General features: G+C 43.0%; 1 protein-coding gene across 1 annotated transcript; it reads right to left on the reverse strand.

The window, feature by feature from the left end:
- On the reverse strand, nt 1–18,499 carry MATN3 (matrilin 3). Its single transcript, XM_069582634.2, has 8 exons — nt 18,224–18,499; nt 13,202–13,768; nt 10,268–10,393; nt 9,369–9,494; nt 7,671–7,796; nt 4,245–4,370; nt 3,555–3,665; nt 1–999 (listed from the first exon to the last, which is right to left on the reverse strand). Exons 1-8 carry the CDS (start codon nt 18,435–18,437, stop codon nt 944–946), a joined length of 1,452 nt encoding a protein of 483 aa, XP_069438735.1. The 5' UTR covers nt 18,438–18,499; the 3' UTR covers nt 1–943.
- Between the last annotated feature and the right edge of the window lie 6,494 nt (nt 18,500–24,993).

Below are 24,993 nucleotides of genomic sequence, written 5' to 3' on the forward strand. Positions count from 1 at the left end.
GTTGATAAAAGTCAAAAAAATCATGACAATAGTATATAGATATTGATGTTTTTATTACAGTAAAGACAACATAAACCAAAAAAGAATGAATTATCTGTAATTTAAAGAACTACTTTCTTCTAAAAGTTATAAGCTTTAAAGCTGAAAAAAAAATTAATCAAATATGTAAGTGAAAAAAACAGGCTTATCATTAACATTTAAAACAACATTAGATTATTTTGTTATAGCAATATTTATAAATATATAATTTTATTGATTGGATTCTAAAGTAAAACAAGTAAATTTAGAATTTTTTGTCCTTGGTAAATAGTTTAACACAACACACAACTAAGTCTGCAGCTATGTGTGTCTCTTTCTAACATCAGAATGAATTAAAAATGGCATGTAACAGCTCACTTAATCTGTGTTAACTATATTTAGATATATGTATTACAATCCCCTGATCACAGCTTCAACAATACCCTGGCAAAAATGAGGAAAAAACAAAAAAGTGTTAGTGAGATAGTTCTAAATTATATTCATCTCAATTTAATTATATGAACTTTTATGTGTAAATACCCTCTACAAGTTACACTCTAAAGTAACAAGACTAGTTTATACTATATCAAGAAAAAAAATAGATTAAAAGTTTGCATTTTAAGTATGGTTATCTTACTAATACAAACATTTTAAAATTAAATGGCTCAATTAGTAAAGAAGTAAAAAAAATTATGAAAACTTTTCTTCTATTTTCTACCAACTATTTCACAGTCATAGCTTAGAGACACTAAAATTTGCACTTAATTAGGGACATTTATTTCCTTAGAAAAATGATACTGGTTCCCAGAAGATTCAGTAGCATTCAAGCATTTGTAATGGCAGATTAGTAGCAGGAACATTTGAGTATGCGGAAGTATTTACTACACCAAATGCTCGTTATTTTCAGGTAAAACATTTGAGTAGTTCAACGATGTACTTGTCCATATTCATTTGCTTGCAGCTTCTCCAAAATGTCATCGAGTGACTAGTTGTTAAGGCCAAAACCACATATTTTTAGACATTAGAAAATGCAAACACACTTTCAGACACTTCAATACAAGGTAAAAGAAAAGTGTAAGTTCTCATTGGAACAAAAAGAGTGAAATTTTCTCACCAAAAATCTAATATGTCTAAAGCTCAGATATTCTGTTCTTTAGAGAGCAGGATATAAAGTGGCGGTCTTCAAGTATTTTTGTTCATATGCCCCCTAAAATAATTTTGACAAGTAATACCTTGTACATATTTAAATTATATGAAAATTTTCATAACCTTTATGTAACAAAGTATGCAACTTTGCTGTATTATAAATATTGATGCTTTAAAATAAAATTTAAGCCAATCTTTTAAATGTATCCTTTGTAATATTAATAACATACTGAATTATTACTACTATTGTTCTTCTGAAATAAAATATCTCCTTAAATTTGTATTTCCTTTCTGCTGCTTCCACAGAATTTTATTCTACTTGAATCTTGAAAATCTGTTCTTGAGCACTCTATTACACTTTCTGACATAAACTTTATACAGACAACAAGCACATACATGTTTACATCTAGATTACCTTTAAATTAATTTTCTTTGACCAAAGGCCCTAATTTTTTTTAATCACCTTGGTTGAGTTATCATTACAACTATGATGGGCACACAGTTGATCCAAACAAGTAAATTACAAATTTTGAGATAAAATCATTAAAAAATAAAAGGTAAATTTTAATTAGAAAAGTATCTCTTAATGGACTAAATTGGGAGAGATTTGTTTATGAAACCTTAATTTAAAAAACTGTTGAGCGACTTCCCTGCTGGTACAGTGGTTGAGAATCCATCGCCAATGCTGGGGACATGGGTTTTGATCCCCAGTTTGGGATTTTGTACATGCTGCAGAGCGACTAAGCCTGCCCACCACAACTATTGAGCCCACACTCTAGACCCTCCCAGCCACAACTGCTGAAGCCTGTGCACCCTAAAGCCCAGGCTCCCCGACAAGAGATGACACCGCAATGAGATGCCCGTGCACCACAAAGAGGAACAGCCCCCTCTCAATGCAACTAGAGACAGCCTGTGTGCAGCAACAAAGACCCAGGATGGCCAAAAATAAATAACTTAGAAAAAAAAAATTGAATTGTCCTTTTATTTGGCTCTCTGGAGATTTTACCTTTCCAAAAAATTCACCTTATTAAAATTCAGGGTAAGCAAGAGATATCCCTTTCTTGTGTAAAGTTAGGAGATTGGTGGCACTGAAGTGAGAGATGGGAAAAGAAACTGCCAGCTGACCCCAAGTTGCATTGTAAGCAGATCAGTTTACGGAAGTGAAGTATTTGGAAACGGATTCCTCTAAAATGCTCTGTGTCCCCTCACATCCCTTGAATGTCTCTGCAAGCTCCGAGGTAGCTCTGCTGAAACAGCGCTGAGCCCTATGGTCCTTGCCCCCTTACCATGTACTCTGCCTGCCTTTTGTCTGTGGGAAACTTCAGTCCAAGAATAAGCTTAATTAGAGAAGTGAGAAATTTGGAAACGAAAACAGTCAAAGACTAAATAATATAGTCATTAAGCACAGTCAGGGACCTTCAGTTCTTTCTCAAGGGTTATAATATTCTGAGCCATATCCTGTGAACTGTCTTATCGATACTAAAACACTAGGTGGAAGAAGTTAACTACCTGATGACGAGACTGTAGGCAAGACGGAAGGTGCCAGAATTCAGAGAACTGGCCTCGAAGAAAAGAGAACAAATGGACCTCAGAAGAGAAGGTTAAGTGTACTTGAAACAGCCAAGATGATGCTGGTCAAACCACTGAGGACCAATCTGAAGATGACTGTTAGAGATTACTGTTCTGTTTCTGCATGTAGCCCTACATGCCCTATCTATAAAAACTCTCACCCCCTGACCACCCCCAGTTGCCGGCATCTGAAATAAAGCAAACTTTCCTTTCCACCAACCTGGCTTGTTTACTGACTTTTGAGCAGCAAGCACATACTCTTTCGGTAACTATCACAGTTTGAATACTCCTCGAAGATCCCTGGGAACAGTGTTGTTAACTTCGTCTGGACTAAGAAAAAGTACTCTTCCTGAATTACTCCTTTGGCTAAAGAACTGCTTTTGAAAGTTTCTGAGGTGGTACCATGTTACATTTTGAAACCTGCTCTTTGACAACCTGGCTAAACAAAGTGTACAACTGTGTATCATTTGAGTTATCACACTCCATTCATCAGCTGACTTGTCTTGTACAAGTACAGATTCTGAGTCCTATTAAGGAATCAGGATGATAGCCCTGGTTAACTAGAACTCAATTAGGAGCTTATACTGCTGTAGAAAAGCACTAGAAAAATAATTACACCGCTTTCACATGCAAATAAAAATGGATGTAACAGTCTCCTAAAATATTTAAAAAGAACTCTTAAAAAATCAAGGCTACGTATTACTACTGTTCATCTTAAAACTTAATGAATAAGGTCCTTATCCTGTGACATGTCCTCAAATGTCCATTGTAAGACCTAGGTTGGCTTCAAGCAGAAGCAGAAATCCTTCCAAAAAGGATATGTTTCGAGTTCAGTCTCTGCAGATATGAGTTGACCTTATCCTGGAATGCCAGCGTGGCTTCACAGGCACAAGCATCCTCTGTGGAGATGAGTCTTCGTGCTTCTTCAATGGCTGGAGGCAGTGACAGTACACAGAACGTTACAGCTAATCAGAAATCATAGGAAATCAGGAAACTGACAATTCAATACTTTTATTTTTAAGACTTAAGCTACATGCATTTTCTAGGAGATAAAAGGATGTAAGAGCACACAGAAAGAGGAGGAAAGACTGTGGGATGTGTCAAAAAAAGAAACAGAGATGTTGAGGAAAAGTTTACAATTGTCCCAGGTAGGTGATGGTTATATGAGAGTCCTACTGTTCTCAATGCTTTTGTGATGATCAGAAATTCTCCATGATACAAAGTCAAACTGTTTTAACACAATGTAGGGAGAAGCCAAGAATGCAGAGATAAAAAGACCATCTCCTTGTGATACTGTGTCTTCATTAAGAAATGAAAATGTTCACTATGGAGAACAGGGTTGAGGTTCCTTTAAAAACCAATGGCGGGAAGGACGCCTGGTGGAAAAGTAGAAACTTTCCATCCTGAAGACAGACCAAGAGGCAAGACTCAAAACTGTACTTCAGACTTGGAGACAGGAAAGCTCACTCCTGTCCAAGTGCATGGATGAGGCTTAAAGGGACCATCTTTACCTGAACATGTCTTCTTGTCTTCATTCAAAGTGTAGCCAGTGTCACAGTCGCAATGATAAGAGGCACTGCCGTCATACACACAGATGTGTTGGCAATCATGAGAGCCCAGGGCACACTGGTTAAGAACTGGCCGGGATTGGGGCAGGAGAGAGAATATTCACAAATTACAATGGAAACGACACAGACTTCTGAGAGAAAGAAGCTTTGGTTTGGTCCCAACATGGGCACATATGAATCCTTCAGTCATCAGAGTCTCCCATGTTTCAGAAGGAGGGAGCCTCTTCCTGATCCCTCCCCCTTTCCTTGCTATTTCTTGCAAATATTTTGGGTTCTGCCTCTTTTTTTTCACTGTCCACAGTCCTGGAGGGCTGCACTGCATCTTAATTCTATCCCAGAACTTACCTCTGGCCTTTCCATAACACCTCCAAGCTCTCCAGCTATATATAGATCATCTTCACCATTACCAAAAATAAATTATTAGGGACCTACTCACACACGGAGTTAAATTTGATGCTGCACAAAAAATACTATATTGACCAAGGGCCTATCTTTGATGCTTAAAGTGGTACAGAAAACAATGGCCTGCGAGCTCATGCACACACAGAGAGAGAAAAATAATGATGATGATGGTGGTGCTGAGGATGTGTATGGTTGGATAAGAATGTATTTTTTATCTGTCACAAATACATCACAAGGAGCAAAGGTTTCCTGGGGAACATAGGTCCTTCTCGGCCATTACAGGAGTCAAACTCTTTGTTCCCCTCTAAATCTCCTCTTAAGTGTCATTCCATGCTTCCAAACTTTCCATGGCTCACTATTATTCAGTCACTCAGCTGTGTCTGACTCTTTGCAACCCCATGGACTGCAGCATGCCGGGCTTTCTTGTTCTTCACCATCTCCCAAAGCTTGCTCAAAGTCATGTCCATTGAATCAGTGATGCCATCCAACCATCTCATCCTCTGTTGTCCCCTTTTCCTCCAGCCTTGAGTCTTTCCCAGCATCAGGGTCTTTTCCAATGAGTCAGTTCTTTGCATCAGGTAGCCAAAGTACTAGAGCTTCAGCCTCGGCATCAATCCTTCCAATGTATATTCGGGGTTGATTTTCTTAAAGTCTGCTTATTTTATCACTGTTTCCATTGTTCCCCCATCTCTTTGAAATGAAGTGATGGGTCCAGATGCCATGATCTAAGTTTTTTTGAATGTCGAATTTTAAGCCAGCTTTTTCACTCTCCTCTTTCACCTTCATCTATAGCTCACTACTGCCTATAAAAGAGCTTTTCATGGCACAGAAGGCCCTAGATAATCTAATCACAATGTCTTTCCAACTTTCACACTGATATTCCCTTCACTACTACAATTCAGATGTTTCCAGCAAAATGCCTACTAGCAGAGCATTTTTTTTTCCCTCAGCCCAGCTTAGCAGCAACTCCAGAGATAACAAGGGGACATGCCTCCAGCCCCCAGCCCCTGATCTGGGGCCCCACGGTTAATTTAATAGCTTTCCCACTGCCCAGCGAGGGGAAGGCAGGCCAGTAGAGGGGCTCTGCCCCATGTTGTGCACCCCAGTTTTAGCATGGCATCCATTATTGCTGTAAAATATATAAATACTGAGTTCCCACCACTGCATCTTTCTTTCTCTATCTCCTTTTGCTGTCATGTGCTTTGCACCATGAGAGAGTGTAGCTCAGTGTTTGAGAACTACGAACCACCAGATCAAGTGCCTGGGTTCAAATCCTGGCTCTGCTACTTACTAGCCAAGTGACCACCAGCAAGTTACTCAGTTGCTATGAGTAAATTTGCTGTGAGCAGTAAATGTGTGACTGTTGCTAAAATGCCTGGAACAGCGCATGGCACCCAGCAGACACTGAAGAATGTGGATGAACCGTTACCTGAAAGTGCTGTCTTAACTGAAGTCTGTCTTAACAGAAAATCTCCTTTGATTTCTTCTTTTTAATAAAGTGGTTCATTTTATTCCATAATATCTGTTAGTTTACTTGTAAATGTACTTTGTTTCCTTTTGCAGGTCTTCAGGGAAGAGCAGCCTTGAATCCTCTCCACCCAGGGGACTTAGTTCCACTCTTGTGACTTAGTCCCACCCACCTCAACAAATTGACACAAGCCCCTCCCCTTGCCCGTGCCCCCTCCACTCCTCCAGTCCCAGCCCTTCGGCCACCCGAAGCCTCTCCTTAGTATGGACTCTCGCTACCAGTCGCTGCTTTCTTAAGGTACTGATTCGGGAGTAATCAAAACAGTGGCATTGGCATATATACACCACCACAGGTAAAACAGATAGCTAGTGGGGAGCTGCTTTATAACACAGGGAGCCCAGATCAGCGCTCTGTGATGACTTAAAGGGGTGGGATGGAGGTGAGTGGGAGGGAGGCTCAAGAGGGAGGTGATATATGTATCCTTATGGCCGATTCACGTTGTTGTACAGCAGAAGCTAACAACATTGTAAAGCAATTTTCCTCCAATTAAAAAAAAAAATGATGATTTTTTGGTTTTGCATCCAACCTTGTGTAACTCAGAGACAGAAGCTGATGCTTCCTTACATTCCCACACGGCTCAGCACAGTCCTGGGAACAAAATAGGGGTCCAGTACTGTTTTATTGATCTCATTCTTTCTTAAAGGGCGGATTGGTGATGTGCCACTTCCTTTAATCTCTCTTGAAAAGGTCACATATTACACCTCCTCCCGGAAGAGGAGAGTATACATAAAATCTAAAAAAAAAAAAAAAAATACTGACTATGCCCAAATTAAACACCACCTTGAGAGCTAGGAATTTCTCAGAGGACTGCTTTTACATTATAAATGCCACTCTGTTCTCCCAGTGAGTTTAAATCAAATTAATGAGGATTAGCAGTTCTGGCACGGGCTCCCTTACCAAGTCATAAGCCTCAGATTCACCCAAGATTGATCATCTAGAAACTGTCAGGGAAGGACTTGCTTCAAACTTACTGGAAGATCTGTGTGGGTCTAATTCAGTCATTTACAAAGCCTCCTTCACTAAAAATGATCCACCTTTAAGTCGAACACTACAGAAAAGTTCCAGGCCTAGTTTTAATTGGAAAAAGATCAGTTCAGCCTATCACACCAAATAGTTACTGTCCCACTGACTTCCTCCAAAGTTTCCTATTTGCTTTTCAGAGATATAAAATTTTCCTGGACCGTACATCCAATTAGCTTTTCTTATATCCCCCACTCCCTGCCCATCATCCAGTAATTTTCTGAAGTGAGCTATGTTTGCAAAACCTAGTGAGCTCATTGCCCCCCTAGCAGTGTGTGCCTTGGTCTGTAAGCACGGTAGAATGTCTGAAGTCCAATTGCTTACCTTACCTTTAAGAATCTCTCTCATGGTGAATTGAAAGTTAGTTTCACTGCAGTAGAAAAGGTCCCGTATGAAAGAATTAACTGAGTGGGCCTTACCTGAACACGTCTTCTTATCTTCATTCAGAGTATAGCCCTCGTAGCACTCACAGTGGTGGGACCCGGCTCTGTCATTCACACAAATGTGCTGGCAGCCATGCGTGCCCAAAGCACACTGATCTTGAGCTGCCAAGTGGAAGTCCAGAAGAAAAGAAATTAAATGTGGAGAGGTCTTTTCTTACCCATATGTAGAAATCTTATTTGCAGCCAGCAATGCCAAAAAGGAGAACTTACTAGAAACCACTCAAAGCCATCAAAGAGTAATATTTGCCCTTACCAGAAATTATTTGAGTAAAACAAACTCCTACATACACAATACTTAGTCTTCTATTTTCCCCTACTCCTTTTCATAATCTATGCTGAGTTTATATTGTTGGTTTGTTTTGTTTTGTTTTTTTTTTTTTTGGTTTGTTTGTTTGTCTGGCCTCACCATGTGGCATATGGGATCTTAGTTTCCTGACCAGGGATTGAACCCACAGCCACTGCATTGGAAGCATGGGGTCTTCACCACTGGACTGCCAGGGAAGCCCCCTATACTGAGCTTTTATAATCTAAGTATCTCATAAGTACTTTCTAAAGCATTCCTTTTAGATTTGCTGTATTTATGCTGAATCAGAGGGGTTCTAACAGTTGTGGAACTAATTATACTAGATTCAGAAAGACACAGAATCCGCGTTTGAGGACTGTAGCTCAGTCCTCTCCTGTAATAAATGAGGAAATTGACTCTAAAGGAGATCAACTGACTCAGAACAGCATCAGAACTCAAGACCCAAACTGCACGTCTGTGCACTTCCCTCTCTACTAACATGATATTTTTAAACTATTGTTTATCTTTGTGAACTTTTCATTTTGAGAAGTCCTACACTTCATCCCACTTCCCCAAATGTAAACATCCTATATAAGCACATCATTATATAAGTAATGACCAAAACCAGGAAACTAATCATTGATACAATGCCCTTAACTAACCAAAGACCTTATTCAAAGTCTGCCAGTGTTTCTACCACAAATGCCCTTTTTGTGGCCCAGGATCCAATCCAGGCTCACATATTGCTTTAAGTGGTCACATCTCCTTAGTTTCCTCCAGTCTGGGACATTTCCTCAGTCTTTCTTTGCCTTTCATGACTGTGACACTTTTGAAAATTACTGGAAAATTAGTTTATGGAATGTCTCTCAGTTTGGGTTTGTCTGAAGTTTCCTCATGATACTAAATTTTTAGCAAGAAAACCACAGAAATGCTGTTGTGCCCTGAGAACATGATGAGAAGGAGCATGACATCACTGTGTGTCCTGTGACGACGGGAGAAGCATGACGTCACTGTGTCACTGCCGGTGACATCAACTCTGATGACTTAGTGGAAGTGGTGTCTGCCAAGTCTCTCCGCTGCAGAGTTACTGCTTTTCTTTTTTTAAGTAACAAGTATCTGATGGGCTGTTATTTGATTTTAACTAAATTGTCTTCAGCATCTGGAGAGGACAATTAGGGCTGGGGACAGAGAAGGAAATGAACAACACACTCACACAGGTAGGTCACAAGACAACATACTGCCATTTTTAACTTTTCTCATAAGAAATGGGAAAAGCCCAAGATGGCAACAGACAAGAAGATGTCAAGTTCCCCGTTGAGATGACCCCCCAGCACTGGCTTAGGAAGGTAGGTAGACAGAGGGGCAACAGGAAAGCCCCTGCCCCCACTTACCTGAACACGTCTTCTCATCTTCATTCAGAGTATAGCCCTCGTAGCACTCACAGTGATAAGAGCCAGTTCTGTCGTTCACACAGATGTGTTCACAGCCATGAGTGTTACGAGCACATTTGTCAATAGCTATCAAAAGACAACCAGGACAAATGCCAGCACATGGAAAACATGGTAAGCAAATAACTATGGGCCATACCACACACATCCATGCACACATACACACATATACATACACACACACACAATGCTAATGAAATGGGTCAGTCTGACATAAGAGGATGCCTACTGGATGGGAGGGTTGGAACTCGCTTCCTGATCTTGGTTCTTTCACTAAGAGACCCCATGACATGGGTAAGTCTTCTCCATTCCTGGGGCAGTGGGGACAGATCTCGATTTCATTTTCTATAAAATGATCAGGTTGAGTTAAATGATCTCTTCAGTTTTCCTCCTCTCAACAACTATTTTCTAGGATCTAACAAAATGGACCTAATTTGTACTCTTCATTGATAGCGTGTGAGTATTCATACAGCAGACGAGTGAGAACCTCCCTAAGTTTTCTTCCACTTCTAGATTCCATGAGCACCTAGGGTTACAGAGAGGTAAAAGTAGCTTGTATTTAATTAAATAAAATCCAGGAAAAATTTCAAAACCTCAAAAGACTAAGAGTTTTGTCCTTTTTCCCTACTAACCCTTCTCTCTAAAGCAAGCTATAACTAGTGTAATAGATTGTTTTAGGTATTATCTCACTTTCCTCCTCATGTACTTTTCAATGAAAGTTGTTGATAACAGTAAATCTGCCACAAGGCAGTTAGGAGAAAAGCATAAGCCCAGTCCAAAGTCTTGGGGAGTGAGTCCCCAAACATGTGCCTGTCAGCCACTGTCCCTTAAGCAGGCCCCACCTGAACACGTCTTCTTATCAGCATTCAAGGAATATCCTTGGCTGCATTCACAGTGGTGCCTGCCTTCCCCGTCACTGATACACACGTGCTGGCACTGATGTGTGCCCAGCGCACACGGGTCCAGAGCTGTGCAAAGGAAATTTACAACAGTCAGTGTCAACACATAAGAAGCATTTCAGATACTTCCTCTCTTGTCAAAAAAAAAAAAAAAATCACTCTGCACATTCCTTTCCAATTCCATCTTTAGTTCACTCTAAAAATTGACTATTTGTTTTCTGCCTTTGGCTTATTTCTGCCCCACTCTTAGTAATGTTTAAATTAGTAACTAGGAATGTTACTAATTTAAAATCATAGATCGTGTGGTTGAGTTTCTCAAAGGAGAAAGGGATTTTTGAATTTGGAGCTGAAACCAAACAGTTACATGAACCAGGCAATTCAGTGTTTTATCCAATGTATCCACCTGGACAGAGAAAAAGACTTTTGCTCTGCAACAGCAAGAAGAGAACAATATTGTACTTCCTGCAGTTCTACAAGCTAGTTGCCCCACTGCAACCAGAAGCCAGTTTCCAGGGTTTTATAGTGTGAGTCTAAACAGAATTCATCCCCAGGCATTCACTAGGCCTGGAACCCACTCACTCTTTGGGCAGCAATACATGTTTGAACATGCAAATGGTGGAAAGCAATGCAGGTAACTGCCTTTTAAATATATGGTACGAGTTCCTGAGCCCAAATGTATCTGCACGTGACTCTCATATCTGCAAAGAGTCTAAACTCATATGTTGTATGAAAAGTGAAAAAGAAAGTGACAGTGTAGTCACTCAGTCATGTCTGACTCTTTGCGACCCCATGGACTATAGCCCACCAGGCTCCTCTGTCCACGGGATTCTCCAGGCAAGAACACTGGAGTGGGTGGCCATTCTCTTCTCCAGGGGATCTTCCCAACCCCAGGATCAAACCCAGGTTTCCTGCATTGCAGGCAGATTCTTTACCATCTGTGCCACCAGGGAGGCCCCAACTGCTATACACGAGTCAGTAAAAGAAAAAGAAGAACACCACACATTAGCTAAATGGCATCCTCATCTTTTTGCTCTTGGAGCCATTTTTATGTTAAATTTTTTCCAAAGTGACATGTTTTGACAAAAGAATCATGAATTTGATCATTTCTGAGAAACCAAGGAAGCCTGTTGGAGGAGGCTGACACCCCTGTGGCAGTTCACCCAGCCCCCACAGTTCTGGCAACAGGACAAGGCTAATATTTTTCTAAGAAGGGCCCTTTCATAGAATAATCTTTCCAGTCAGTTGACTACAACAGCTGCCCCTCAGTCTTTTTTTTTCCAAAGACAGAACATGTTCCCCCCAGAACAAGCAGGTCTCTTGTACCAGGATGAAAAGGTGGCCACTCACCACTTGTTACTTTATGTCCTTCAAGCCCTACCCCAGGTGCTAGCTTTGAGGCCGAACCTTGCCACAGAACAGCATCTTCATGGAAAAGTTCTCACCCACAAATACAGGGGGGGTTTCCTGGGAGAACGAAAGCTATTTTCTTTTGGGAAACCAATGACTGCCGAGTTGATGCCACCAAAGCCAAGGACAGCTTGAGAAGACCCAGTGTCCTAAGGCAAGAAACACAAGAGGCCTCCTGCCAGGTCTGGCTGAGATGAGGTCAGAATTTGCTCCAGACTGAGACTTCATCTCCCATTTCCTGACAAACTGTTGATTACTGAGTTCCACTTTCATTTATGTATAAAGTCTCCTTGAAATTGACAACTGTAATTATTGGTTCACTTGCTTGTCTCAGCTCCAGCCCTAGACTTTTGCTTGATGGTAGGCAGGGATTACCTTTATCTTTGTATCATCAGTGATCGATAAACACATATTGAGAAAACAAATGCAGAATAAATTATATGGCAAAAGTTATCTACACTTTAAAATTCACCTGAACTAGAAATTTGTCCATACCTGCTTGGATAATTCTACAGAGTTTTGAAAGATTATCTCCAAATGATTTTAAAAAATGAATATAGACAGAAAGAAACAAAGGAAGATAGAAATTTTTTAAAGAAAAAAAAATAAATGTAAAAGTAAAAATTAAAAAGTTTGAGTCCCACAGATTCAAAATTCTGATCAGTGACTAAAGATAAACCTGAGCCTTGAATGGATTCATATTCATGGGTTTGACTGATTCATGCTAAAAATTCTAATTAAACAGCATGTTCAGATTTAAACTCCATCCTAAAGGAAGAAAGGAGAGGGAGGACAGTAGGAGAATAATTAAAAACTTAAAACATTAAAATAAAGAACCAAAAAATAGCCTACATCTTGCTATCTCAAAAGTGAGCTAAAATCCTAGTCTCCATGGTTCTTAATCCTGTCCCTTCATAAGGAATAATCAGAGAATGAGCCGAATCTGAAAACTGGAGTATTTGCTAAGTATACACTCCGATGGACAGTTATGCTGGACAAGAAGCCAACCAATCTTTCCAGGGACAGATGCAGTCCCTGTCTTCTGAGAAAAAAACAAGCAGAGTTCTGTTAAATCTAGAGATGGTAAAACTAAAGAAAATATCTGGAAAAAATGTGGTGGGCAGAGGGGAGAAGAGAGGTGTCTGGTTTTTTATTTGTATTTTTTTTCTGACCCCATCAGGGAACAGCAGGATCATTTACCCTGGATATTTCCAGAACTTCACATTTCTAATGCAAACAGGAAGATTTTATGACCAAACCAACTTATATATAAGGCAGCTCTATATTCCTAGGCCAACAAAGTATGCTTAAGTTTAGAAGAAGAAAAAAAACCATCACATACCCAAAAAACGTTGCTTATATTTAAGTTTTCCATAAAATTTCCACCAAATAAAAAAGAATAAATCTCTTTTTCTTCGGACACATGATGTCTGACTATAACATCTTTTCTAACTAGAAGCAAAGACTTACCACAAAAGGTCTCCTGGAATCTAGAGGAAAGTTTCTCAATGACCCCATAGGTCTCCACATAGAAAACGTGCTCGTCCAGGGGTTCACTGGCCATCATCTTGAGGGACTCCATGTCGGCCCGGTCCACGCCCACGGCATACAACTCAATACCGGACGCCCGGGCCCGCTCCGCCACCTCGTTCACCTGGTCCTGGGGCCGCCCGTCAGTCACGATGATGGCCACTTTGGGGATGTTGGAAGAGGGCCCTCGAGCTCCTGTCTCTACTGTGAAGGCTTCGTCCATCGCCGTCTGGATGGCCAGGCCTGACATGGTGCCCGTAGACAAGGGCGTGATCCGCGCCACAGCTCGTTTCAGAGACTGCTTATCCGAGTGGGTCTGGAGATGGAACTCGATCTTCACGGTGCTGGCGTAGTTCACCACTGCCACCCGCGTGTCCGCCGGCCCAATGTCCAGAGTGTCGATTATCTTCGAGACAAAGGTTTTCACTTTGGTAAACTCCAGTGGCCGTACACTACGAGAACTATCGATGATGAACACCAAGTCCAAGGGCCTGCTCTTGCAAACACCTACAAAGAAGGGCATGGGGAAAAATACATGGCTAATCGGTGAGCCTACCACAGTCAGAAGGGCAATGTTGTGACCTTGCCCCCAGATACCCCACTCTCTGCTGTCTTCCTCAAGACCACCCTCCCTTTGCACGTTGAAAGCACTGAGGCCTTTCAGGATTCCCCAGTGAGAATTCACATAGAGGTGTGACATTTCCTCAAAGAGCTCCCCTATTTGAATGTCCTGAACTTTTCACTTGGAAAGTTTCATCCTTCTGCTTAAAGTTTTGTTCAAAGGTTCCTCTTGATGCCCAGGAATGAATGGACTCCAGGCCTCTCTTGGGCACCTTGGCCATCCCTGAACCCTGTCTGAACTGAACTCAGGGCAGCCTCAATGCCCCCTCCACTGCCTGCTCAAGCCTCACAGCCCTTCAGACAACGGCAGAGTGTGAGGCGAGGCACGCTGGTGCTCTCCTGGTGACTTCCTTCTTTTTCTCCACTTTCAAGGGGCTGAAAACTGCTCCAGAGCAGCTCTAAATTCTCCCTCCATCTGGTCATTCACTCACGTTTAGTGAACTCTGAGGTCCAAATAGCCCTGAGTTTAAACCTCAAAAAGAGAAAGAAGGGTGACCACTTCATCTGTCCACATTGAGGTCCATCTTTGTCAGCATATCTTGTTTCAAGAAGCAGAGATTTTGACCTGGTATCTATCCTACTGCCCCCACCAAATTCTCTAGTCACCTCTCTTTCATTTTTTCATTCTCCAAATATTTTTTTATGGTAAAGCGTCTGCCTGCAATGCAAGAGACCTGGGTTCGACCCCTGGGTTGGGAAGATGCCCTGGAGAAGGAAATGGCAACCCACTCCAGTACTCTTGCCTGGAAAATTCCATGGATTGAGAAGCCTGGTAGGCTACAGTCCATGAGGTCGCAAAGAGTCAGACACAACTGAGCAACTTCACTTTCACTGTGTATTAAACCAACCAGCTACAAAAATAATAACAATAATAAGCCAGATTACCTGCCCTCAAGGAACATGTATTGTTCCCACACAAAAGGACCTAGCACATTTTAGAGACACAATACAGTTTTGTTTTCAGCACATCCTTCTTATCCTTTCCCCCTCTAATCTCATTTTATATTCCTCCCTCTCCTAGCCACCCAAATCAAATCCAAGAGAGCAGCCATTCCTCCTTCTTTCCCAAAATACACACACACACACACACACACACACACACAAGCCCTGAATCAAAATGAGATCCTTTGGCATGAAATGTCACTCAGGGTTCTTTTCTTTCCTAATAGGAGGCTGGCTGGAAATTGATGAAACTCTAAGAGAGCAATTTACTCAGTGTGTAAGGGGAAAAGGTGTAGGTATTTATTTATTCAAAATTAAATTCCTAGCTAAGCAGTTGATGACAGAAAAAGCCCTGTCTGCAATAAGAATTATGCCTCCATATGTTAAAAAAAAAAAAAAAAAACTGGTAAGTATTCTCTTGATTTTAGCCTGATTCCTAGAGGTATTAATTAAGACAATAAATAAATCCTACTTTTAATAACACTTTAGATATCACAGAATCTCAACCCAACAACCTTGCGAAGTTAGAGATGCAAGTGAGAGTTGCTTTTGTACCCTCGTACAGGGAGGTGTAGACTAGAAAGTGGTAGAATATAGACTGGACTCCAGGTTTCCAGACTCCCAGCCCAAAGGGACTTTTCATTTCATGATTGCCTCTCTAAAGCAACATTTTCTGCCACCAAAATTAACATTATCTCAAGCACCTAGTAAATATCTTGCTTGGTGACGTTGAGCCATCAGTCTGAATATGCTACACGTCATGTATTTAGCTAAGTCAAAAGGAGTTAATTCTTTAAAAAAAAAAAAAAAACTCCAGAATTTCATTTCATCCCTGATTACCATGCATTGAGAGCAAAGAAGAAAATCCTTCCAGGAGATGGATCTGGCTGTATTTGCATAATTTGAATAAAAGGAAAACTACATATGATATGAACCCCATATCTGACAGTGTTGTCTCTAACACCCAAATGGTGTCTTTACTCATGTTGAGGTTACGTTCTTGCAAGTAAATGTGCAGGATTCCTTTCCTTCTTCACTTGATTTTTCGCAGGGAATCATCTATGGGGGTTACAGGGGTGTAGCAGGCAGGATAAGATAATGCCCTCCCCTCACAGATGTCCATGACCTAATTCCCAGAACCTGTAAGTACATTTATTTACAAGGTAAATGAGACTGTGCAAGTGTGATTACGTTGAAGATGTGAGATGGGGCGGTTATCCTGGTGGATCCAATATAATTACAAAGGCTCCTAAAAGTTGAATAGGGAGGCAGAAGAGGAGATCTGGGAGATGACATGTGAGGACTCATCCTGCCTTTGATGGCTTTGAAAATGGAGGGAAAATGTCATGAGCCAAGGAATGAGGGTCACCTCTATATGGTGAAAAAGGCAAAGAAATGGATTCTCCTCTAAGATCTTTCCAAAAGGAAAGCAGCCCTGCTGATACCTTAATTTTAGTTCAGAGAGACTAGTGTCAGACTTCTATGACTTCTGATACAGAACTCGTAGACAGTAACTGTGTGCTGTTTTAAGCCACTAAATTCATGGTAGTTTATTACAGCAAGAATAGAAAATACAGGGGGCCTGGCAGGACGTTCTGTGAGCATCTGCTTACTTCCTGATTCAGACCCCCTTTATATTCATTGTTTTTGAATCTCACTCCCCTTTTCTAGATAACAGCACTTTGATTCTTAGAAATCAAGAAAATGAGAATCTGAATTTTCAAAAATGTTTCCTTACTCACAATAATTGTCAATTTCTGGGAATTCTGCTAGAAATAAAAGTCCATAGCAAAGCCTAGCAATTTCTGGATGCAAAAAGGAGAGAATTCGAAAAAGAGTGGAATGTGGTCCTTATTAAAGAATTATCATTTAATATTGGCTTTTATTTCAAGTAATAAAGGAACAGTGCTGCTCAGGGGAACATTGACCACCCCATGAGAAATCCTTCCTACTCTCTCTAGTCTCTTCCCCAAGGAATGTGGATCAGGAGAGGTAAAATAACCTCTGGGAGAAAGACTTCTTCCCTATCCTCATTCTTGACCTGAAGCAACCCACTGGTCGGGCTGTATATAACCATTGTGAACCCTGGCAGTCCCTGTCTCTTGCCGTAGCAAATCCAGCCCACTGGAGCTGATGCAGGAAAGAATCCTTTGTGTTTTTCCTCTGCTGCTGCTGCTGCTAAGTTGCTTCAGTCGTGTCCAACTCTGTGTGACCGCATAGACGGCAATCCACCAGGCTCCCCCATCCCTGGGATTCTCTAGGCAAGAATACTGGAGTGGGTTGACATTTCCTTCTCCAGTGCATGAAACTGAAAAGTCAAAGTGAAGTCGCTCAGTCGTGTCCAACTCTTAGAGATCCCATGGACTGCAGCCTACCAGGCTCCTCCATCCATGGGATTTTCCAGGCAAGAGTACTAGAGTGGGGTGCCATTGCCTTCTCCTTTTCTTCCTCAACATTACTCAAAAGGTGCATTAGGGGTGGACAACACAAATCAACCTGGGGCATGAAGCATCACTGGCTGGATGAGACTAGACATCCAGATAATGGTTTGGTGCCGCCTCTCTTTAAAGCCAGACTTTAACAACTCTGATGCTGGACTTTTTGGTAATAAAGATTAAAAATCTTATGTAAATCACACTAAGAGCCTGGTAGCTTGAAGCAGTGGAAAGACCCACACTTGGCATATCTGAGCCCCGAGCTTTATTCCTGGCTCTGACCCTGATTCGCTGGATTCTCACACCTTGACAAGGCTCGGCTCCCCTGTATGTGCTGTCAGGGGCTGTGTTGGATCACCTTCCAACTCTGCTCTCTAGGAGGTTTCCTCTGCCCCAAGAATCAACAACTGACCCACAAGTGAATTGTGATTGTTCACCAAAGACCCAAAGTGTCCTGGATGTTTGAGCATGTAAGAGAGCACAGGTTGGGGTTGGAGCACAATCAGCCAGAGAACAGAAAGCAGAATTTCAGGGGAGGTTTACTAAGCTGAACAAGAGGTGGGGTCTGGGACAGAGAGCTGTGAGGCACCCATAGCTGCCCCATCCTCTCTGCCCAAGTCTCAGGGGGCAGTTGCTGGAGTCTGAGCTTCAGGAGAAGGGAAGTCTAGCCCTGGCTATGAGAGACCTTGGGCATCTCCCTTCCCTTCTCTGGACCTCAGTTTCCGCATAGGATTTATCCTGCAGAGGAGGGGATCTTTCGTCTGGCTTGGGCTGGGGTGAAAGGAATACTTGGTGGGTGACCAAGGATTTTCCTTATTTGGCTCCAGATTCGCCTGCCCACCCATCCAGCCCGCCGGGCCCTGGTCCAGGATCTCCCTCGCTCCAGGCGAGTGTCCTTCCCTGGGACCCTTTCCTGTCTCTCTCGGTCTGGGATCCCTCTCCCGTTACCGCCCAAGCCATGTACCTGCGCCGCGGACCCCGCCGGGCTGCCCGGTCCCGGAGTAGGGCACGCTGGAGGGGGCGCCCGGAGCCGGGCGGCGTCCGGGGCTGCCCCCTGGGCCGCGGGTCCCCAGCCTGCGTAAGCCCGGGCGAGCCATGGGGCTGGGGGCGGCGGGGGGCGGTGGCAGCAGCAGCAGCGGCCAGAGCAGGAGAAGCAGTCCCGGGAGGTGACGCGGCATGGTGGGCTTCGCGCTGCTGCCCGTGTCCGTCGGCGGGTCGTCGCCCGGTGGCTGGGTCAGTGGCGGGCGGGTGCTCGGCGCCCGAGCGGCCAATTTAAAGGTCCCGCGGCCGTGGGCCCCGCCCCTGCAGCCCTGAGCCCCGCCCCCGCAGCCTGGGGTCCTCCCTCCCCTCGGCCGTAGGCCCCGCCCCTCGGCCTAGGCCCCGCCCGCGAACCTGTGCATGGCTGCGGGCCCCCTGGTCCAGGGCAGCGGGCCGCCTGGTCCAGGGCATGCCCGCGGCGGACCTGGAATGTCTGGGGCCCCTCGGCCAGCGGCGCGGTGCCCGACCCCGGCTCGCCGCCGCTCAGGTCTCGTCTGGGTGGGCTTGGCCCGCTGCCTCTTGGCCGGGTTCTGCCCCTCTCGAAATATCTGCCTGGCCGTACACCTGGGGCCTGGTCGACCCCCAGCTCGCCCTCCTGACCCCCAGGTTCCCAGTTTAGGAGGCCCAGGCTTTACGGTCCAGCTCCATCCAGGTTTGCCCACCTCAGAGTTTCCCCTCGCTCCTCACAACTACATTTTTTTCCCCAGCCAGGGAACCCAAGTTTTGCTGTGGGCTCTCCTTAAAAAAAAAAACAAAAAAAAAAAACTCAGATTCTAGCAGCATGAATAGAAATACTTTCATCCTAACTTCAAAAATCCTAAAGATATGAACTTATATTACCAGGAATAGAAAGTCAAACATACCTTCCCCAGAGAGCCCTCTGTGAGCTGGAAGGACAGCCTGTACCACAGGCTTCAAAGTCTCTCCCTGCATCCCACTTCCTCCCCCAGGGGTGATGGTGTTGGCACCACAGGGCTGGAGGCCACCCAGGGGACCCTCCGGGAACTTGTAGCCCATGGGTAGAGACAGAAGCATCAATGGTGTACCTGTCTAAGGAAATATACTGAGGTCAAGGAGAGACTGGCTCTGCCTGAGGAAACCAGGAAGGATTCCAAAAGCAGGTTACTGCTGGGCTGGATGGTAAAACACGGCAATGAACGTGAGTCCCAACAGATCCTGTGTGGTCTTTCTACTTTCACACTACTGCCTTTTAATATCTACACTCCACATAGTAACCTTAAGATCATTTCTTAAACCTTGCAACTTCACTTCCAGTAAACTCCAAACTCCTTTGTGTGGCCACCTCCTCGACCACACTGACCACATCTGAAACTGTACTCTTCTCTCCATGCATCAACCACACTAGGCTTTCCCCTTGTCCTGGAGGATGCCAAGCTTGTTCCCACCTTGTGGCCTTGGCACGGCAACATCCCTGTATCTTAGTGTTTTCAGACTTATTTTTACCACTATCCACTGTGTCGGTGGTGGTTTAGTCACCATGCTGTGTCTCTCTTGCGACCCCATGGACTGTGGGTTGCCATTTCCTTCTCCAGGGCATCTTCCTGACCCAAGGATCAAACCCCAGTCTCCTGCATTGCAGGAGGATTCTTTACCAACTGAGCCACCAGGGAAGCCCAACTATCCACTGTAACAGCTACATTTTATATCATAATCTGAGAGCGACATAAATATCCTGTAGGGTTATGTACAACAGAAATAGCAGTTTCCTGAAACAGTATTTGCCATTATCACATGTGACACACTCTAATTAATCTGCTTTATTCATGTCCATTCAGTTCTGTTTCATTTTTTAAAAAAAAAGATCTGGTCATAAATATCTAAACAGAGTTCATGATTTACTGTTTCCCAGTCAGCAGTTTGGAAAACAGTTTTAATTAGATTCTTTCCTACTCTTTCTTCCTTTCCAATTTATTATGGTATCGATACCTGTGTTTCATATATACAGTACATATATATATATATATATATATATATACAGTATCAATATCTGTGTATTTCACATATATATAAAGTGTATAGCTCAGCTGGTAAAGAATCTGCCTGCAATGCAGGAGACCTGGGTTCGATCCCTGGGTTGGGAAGATCCCCTGGAGAAGGGAAAGGCTACCCACTCCAGTATTCTGGCCTGGAGAATTCCATGGACTGTATAGTCTACGGGGTCGCAGAGTCAGACACGACTGAGCACTTTCACTCACTTCAATCACTATATATACATGTATACGCTGCTGCTGCTAAGTCACTTCAGTCGTGTCTTACTCTGTGCGACACCATAGACAGCAGCCCACCAGGCTCCCCTGTCCCTGGGATTCTCCAGGCAAGAACACTGGAGGGAGTTGCCATTTCCTTCTCCAATGCATGGGAGGGAAAAGTGAAAGTGAAGTCGCTCAGTCATGTCCGACTCTTAGCGACCCCATGGACTGCAGCCTACCAGGCTCCTCCGTCCATGGGGTTTTCCAGGCAAGAGTACTGGAGTGGGTTGCCATTTCCTTCTCCAGTATATGTATATATAGTGTCTTTATTCCTATACCCCACTCAATTGTAGGCTCCAGGAGCACAGAGCTAATGCCTGCATTGTTCACTGCTGAATTGCTTTAAATTCTTCATCACTGTGTGCAGGTTTACAGTCTACAGTGGGACCAGGATTTCAGGAAATATTAAGAAAAGTTCACGAACAGGGCTGATATTTAGCCCTACCTTGGCAGGATAGTAAATAGGCAGGATAGATTATTTGTCAGAAGAAATAACCTGGCATTACTTTTTCCAAGAGTTGAAGGATGCTGAGGAAATGGCTTCGCTCCATTTCACTCCACTGCCTGACAAGAGCGGCTCTGTGCTGGGCAAGGGCTCTGCAGACAGGCCCTTCCTCTGGCCTCCTCTAGCGGGGGAGTTGGTGTTCCTCCACCACAGGCTCCTTCTCTGAAGAAATGCAGGGGGAGAAGCAACATGAACTGTAATGGTCTGTTTCAGCACATTTGCAGGTAGGCATATGTAGAGAGTAAACCTATGGTTAGCTTAGGGAGTAAATTATGGGTAGCTTCCTTTAAAAACTCACTTTACTACTGCTCTGTTGTTTTTACAGTTCTAAGAAACTGTTTCTTTATCACTCCACTCTAGCTCGGTTATGCTCTGGTAATGAATGACTCCAAAACCTCAGGGTCTTCTAGCAACACAAATTGACTTCTTGCTCTGTTATGTGTCTTTCATAGATCTTCATCTTCATTCTGGCACTCACACTTAAGGGGCAGCCTCAGTCTGGAATATGCTGGTCTTGAGATAAAGGGGAAAGAGGAGAGATGGAAGAGCCAGATGACAGATTTGTGATGATTTATTTCTTTCCCTAGAATAAACAGCTGGGGTGGAAAATCTGAATGACCAGGGCTGCTTTGGTTATGTAGCATCTATGTCGGGAATTTCATCTGATGTGGTTTCAGCTACCACTTCTCTGGTGCTGTGCCTAGTCGTTCAGTCATGTCCAACTCCTTGCAACCCCATGGACTGTAGCCCACCAGGCTCTTCTGTCCATGGTGATTCTTCAGACAAGAATACTGGAATGAGTAGCCATGCCCTCCTCCAGGGGATCTTCCTAACCCAAGGATCAAACCCAGGTCTCCCAAATTGCAGGTGGATTCTTTACCATCTGAGCCACCAGGGAAACTCCAAAATCTGGGTCTCTTGTCCTAATCCTGCTCCTGGGAAGTAGAACTCCATCAATTACCCTGCCTGTGGTACTCTCTATTCACAAATTACAAAAGTACCCCAAGCTCAAGCATTTCCAAGAGTGAACTTATCCTCTCCTCTTTAATGAACTTCCTCTCCTTTATTCTCATTTCTGCTAGTGATACTGTGATCCTTCCAGCCACACAGACATGAAGGCTTGGTGTCCACTTCCCTGTCTTGAGCTTTTTGTGTTAAATAAGTTATCAAGTCATCTATCCCACATCTTCACCGGTTCAGTTCAGTTCAATCGCTCAGTCGTGTCCAACTCTTTGTGACCCCATGAATCGCAGCACGCCAGGCCTCCCTGTCCATCACCAACTTCCAGAGTTCACCCAGACTCACGTCCATCGACTCAGTGATGCCACCCAGCCATCTCATCCTCTGTCATCCCCTTCTCCTCCTGCCTTCAATCTTTCCCAGCATCAGAGTCTTTTCCAATGAGTCAACTCTTTGCATCAGGTGGCCAAAGTACTGGAGTTTCAGCTTCAGCATCATTCCCTCCAAAGAAATCCCAGCGCTGATCTCCTTCAGAATGGACTGGTTGGATCCCCTTGCAGTCCAAAGGACTCTCAAGAGTCTTCTCCAACACCACAGTTCAAAAGCATCAATTCTTCGGCGCTCAGCTTTCTTCACAGTCCAACTCTCGCATCCATACATGACGACTGGAAAAACCATAGCCTTGACTAGATGGACCTTAGTTGGCAAAGTAATGTCTCTGCTTTTCAATATGCTATCTAGGTTGGTCATAACTTTTCTTCCAAGGAGCAAGCGTCTTTTAAAAAATTTCATGGCTGCAGTCACCATCTGCAGTGATTTTGGAGCCCAAAAAAATAAAGTCTGCCACTGTTTCCATTGTTTCCCTATCCATTTCCCATGAAGTGATGGGACCAGATGCCATGATATTAGTTTTCTGAATGTTGAGCTTTAAGCCAAATTTTTCACTGGTTCATATATGTCCAATTTTCAAGGCTTATCTCAAATCACATCACTATAGGAAGTCTACTCTTATCTTTCCAACCAGATATCATCCTCAAAGGACAGGGAAGGGAAGACAAGAAGAAATCTTTGAAGAAATAATGGCTGAAAAAGTTTCCAAACTTGATGAAAGCTATAAACCCACAGATCCAAGGTCAATGAACCCTAACCACAAGAAACACACACAAGGAATAGTTAGGCATTTTGGAAAGGTCATGTACACCCTGCTATATTTAAAACGGATAACCAACAAAGACCTATTGCATAGCACGTGGAATTCTGCTCAATGTTGTGTGCCAGCTTGGATGGGAGTAGAGTTTGGGGGAGGATGGATACATGTATTTCCATGTATATGTATTGCTGAGTCCCTTCACTGTTCACCTAAAACTACAACATTGCTGATTAGCTATACCCCAACACAAAATAATGGAGAAAGCAATGGCACCCCCACTCCAGTACTCTTGCCTGGAAAATCCCATGGATGGAGGAGCCTGGTAGGCTGCAGTCCATGGGGTCGCTGAGGGTCGGACACGACTGAGCAACTTCACTTTCACTTTTCGCTTTCATGCATTGGAGAAGGAAATGTCAACCCACTCCAGTGCTCTTGCCTGGAGAATCCCAGGGACAGGTGAGCCTGGTGGGCTGCCGTCTGTGGGGTCACACAGGGTTGGACACGACTGAAGTGACTTAGCAGCAGCAATACAAAATAAAAAGTTTAAAAAAAACACAACATAAAAAAATGCACATAATGTAAAAAAAAATGTACAATCAAGGAACATCATAAACGAATTGCTCAAAATCAGTGATAGAGAAAAACTTTTAATTACCTGAAGGAAAAAAAAAAAAAGAGGCTTTCCATACAGAAGAACAAAGTTAAGGAAGACAGCAATTTTCTCAGTGGAAACTATGTGTCCAGAAAGACAGTGCAGCCACATCTTTAAAGTCCCAGGTGAGAAAAAAAAAACCTGACAACCTAGAATTCCATACCCTGGGAAAATAGCTTTTGAAAACAGAAATAAATTAAAGACATTTTCAGACATGCAAAAGCCAAAAGAATTCAGCAGCAGCAGAACCATGCTGGCAAAAAAAAAAAAAAAAACACACACAAAAAACCAGAAAAAAGTAACACATGTCCTCCGGCTGAAGAATGATAACAAATTGAAAATGTGTACCTATGAATGGAATGAAGAGCACTAGAAATGATAACTAAATGGGTATATATGGAAGTTTTAAAATTATTTTTCTCTTTAAAAGATAACTGTTGGGAAAAAGAAAAAAAGTCAGAGAAGGTCAGAGAAAGATGGAATCTGGGCAGTCACTTGTTTGCAAAGAGTTATTTACTAATTTCATTTAACTGATGGGAGGGCCAGGAATATAAATCAGCTTTCCTGATGCCTTGTTAGGTTGCTTGGATTTTGAGCTACCTAACTGAATGATGACAGATACAAAACTCCTTTTTAACAAACCAGAAAAGTTACTCTTTTTCTGGTTTCCAGGTCAAATACTTCCTCTTCAAGCCTTCCTTTACCCATTCCTTTCTCAACACAGCCCCTCATGATAATATTTGCACAGTGCTTTATAACTGCCAACCTTTCCATGTCTGTTACCTCACTTGATCCTAAGAACAACTCCAAGAAGTCCATAGGCCAGGAATTTGCATTTTCTTGATTTTACAGATGCAGAAACTGAAGCTCAGATCCCAGCTAAGGTTCCCAAAGTGAGAGAGTAATAGCTTGGTGACACGAGGAATTGAATTTCAACCTTCTGACTCCAGATCCTGTGCTCATTCCACCATTCTGCCCCTCACGTGTCCTTATTCCACGTTAGGTGGCAACATTCTCCTGCTCATAAATTATTTTCTCATACTTAAAAGTCATGACTTTATTGAAAAAAACAAAGCAACCTCAGAAAAGCAAAATTACGACTTTTTCTTTCAGTCAACCCTTGGGCTTATTTATAACATATTCCTTCTCTCAGCAAAAG

This window comes from Ovis canadensis, chromosome 3 (assembly GCF_042477335.2).
Source record: "Ovis canadensis isolate MfBH-ARS-UI-01 breed Bighorn chromosome 3, ARS-UI_OviCan_v2, whole genome shotgun sequence".
Taxonomy (NCBI): domain Eukaryota; kingdom Metazoa; phylum Chordata; class Mammalia; order Artiodactyla; family Bovidae; genus Ovis; species Ovis canadensis.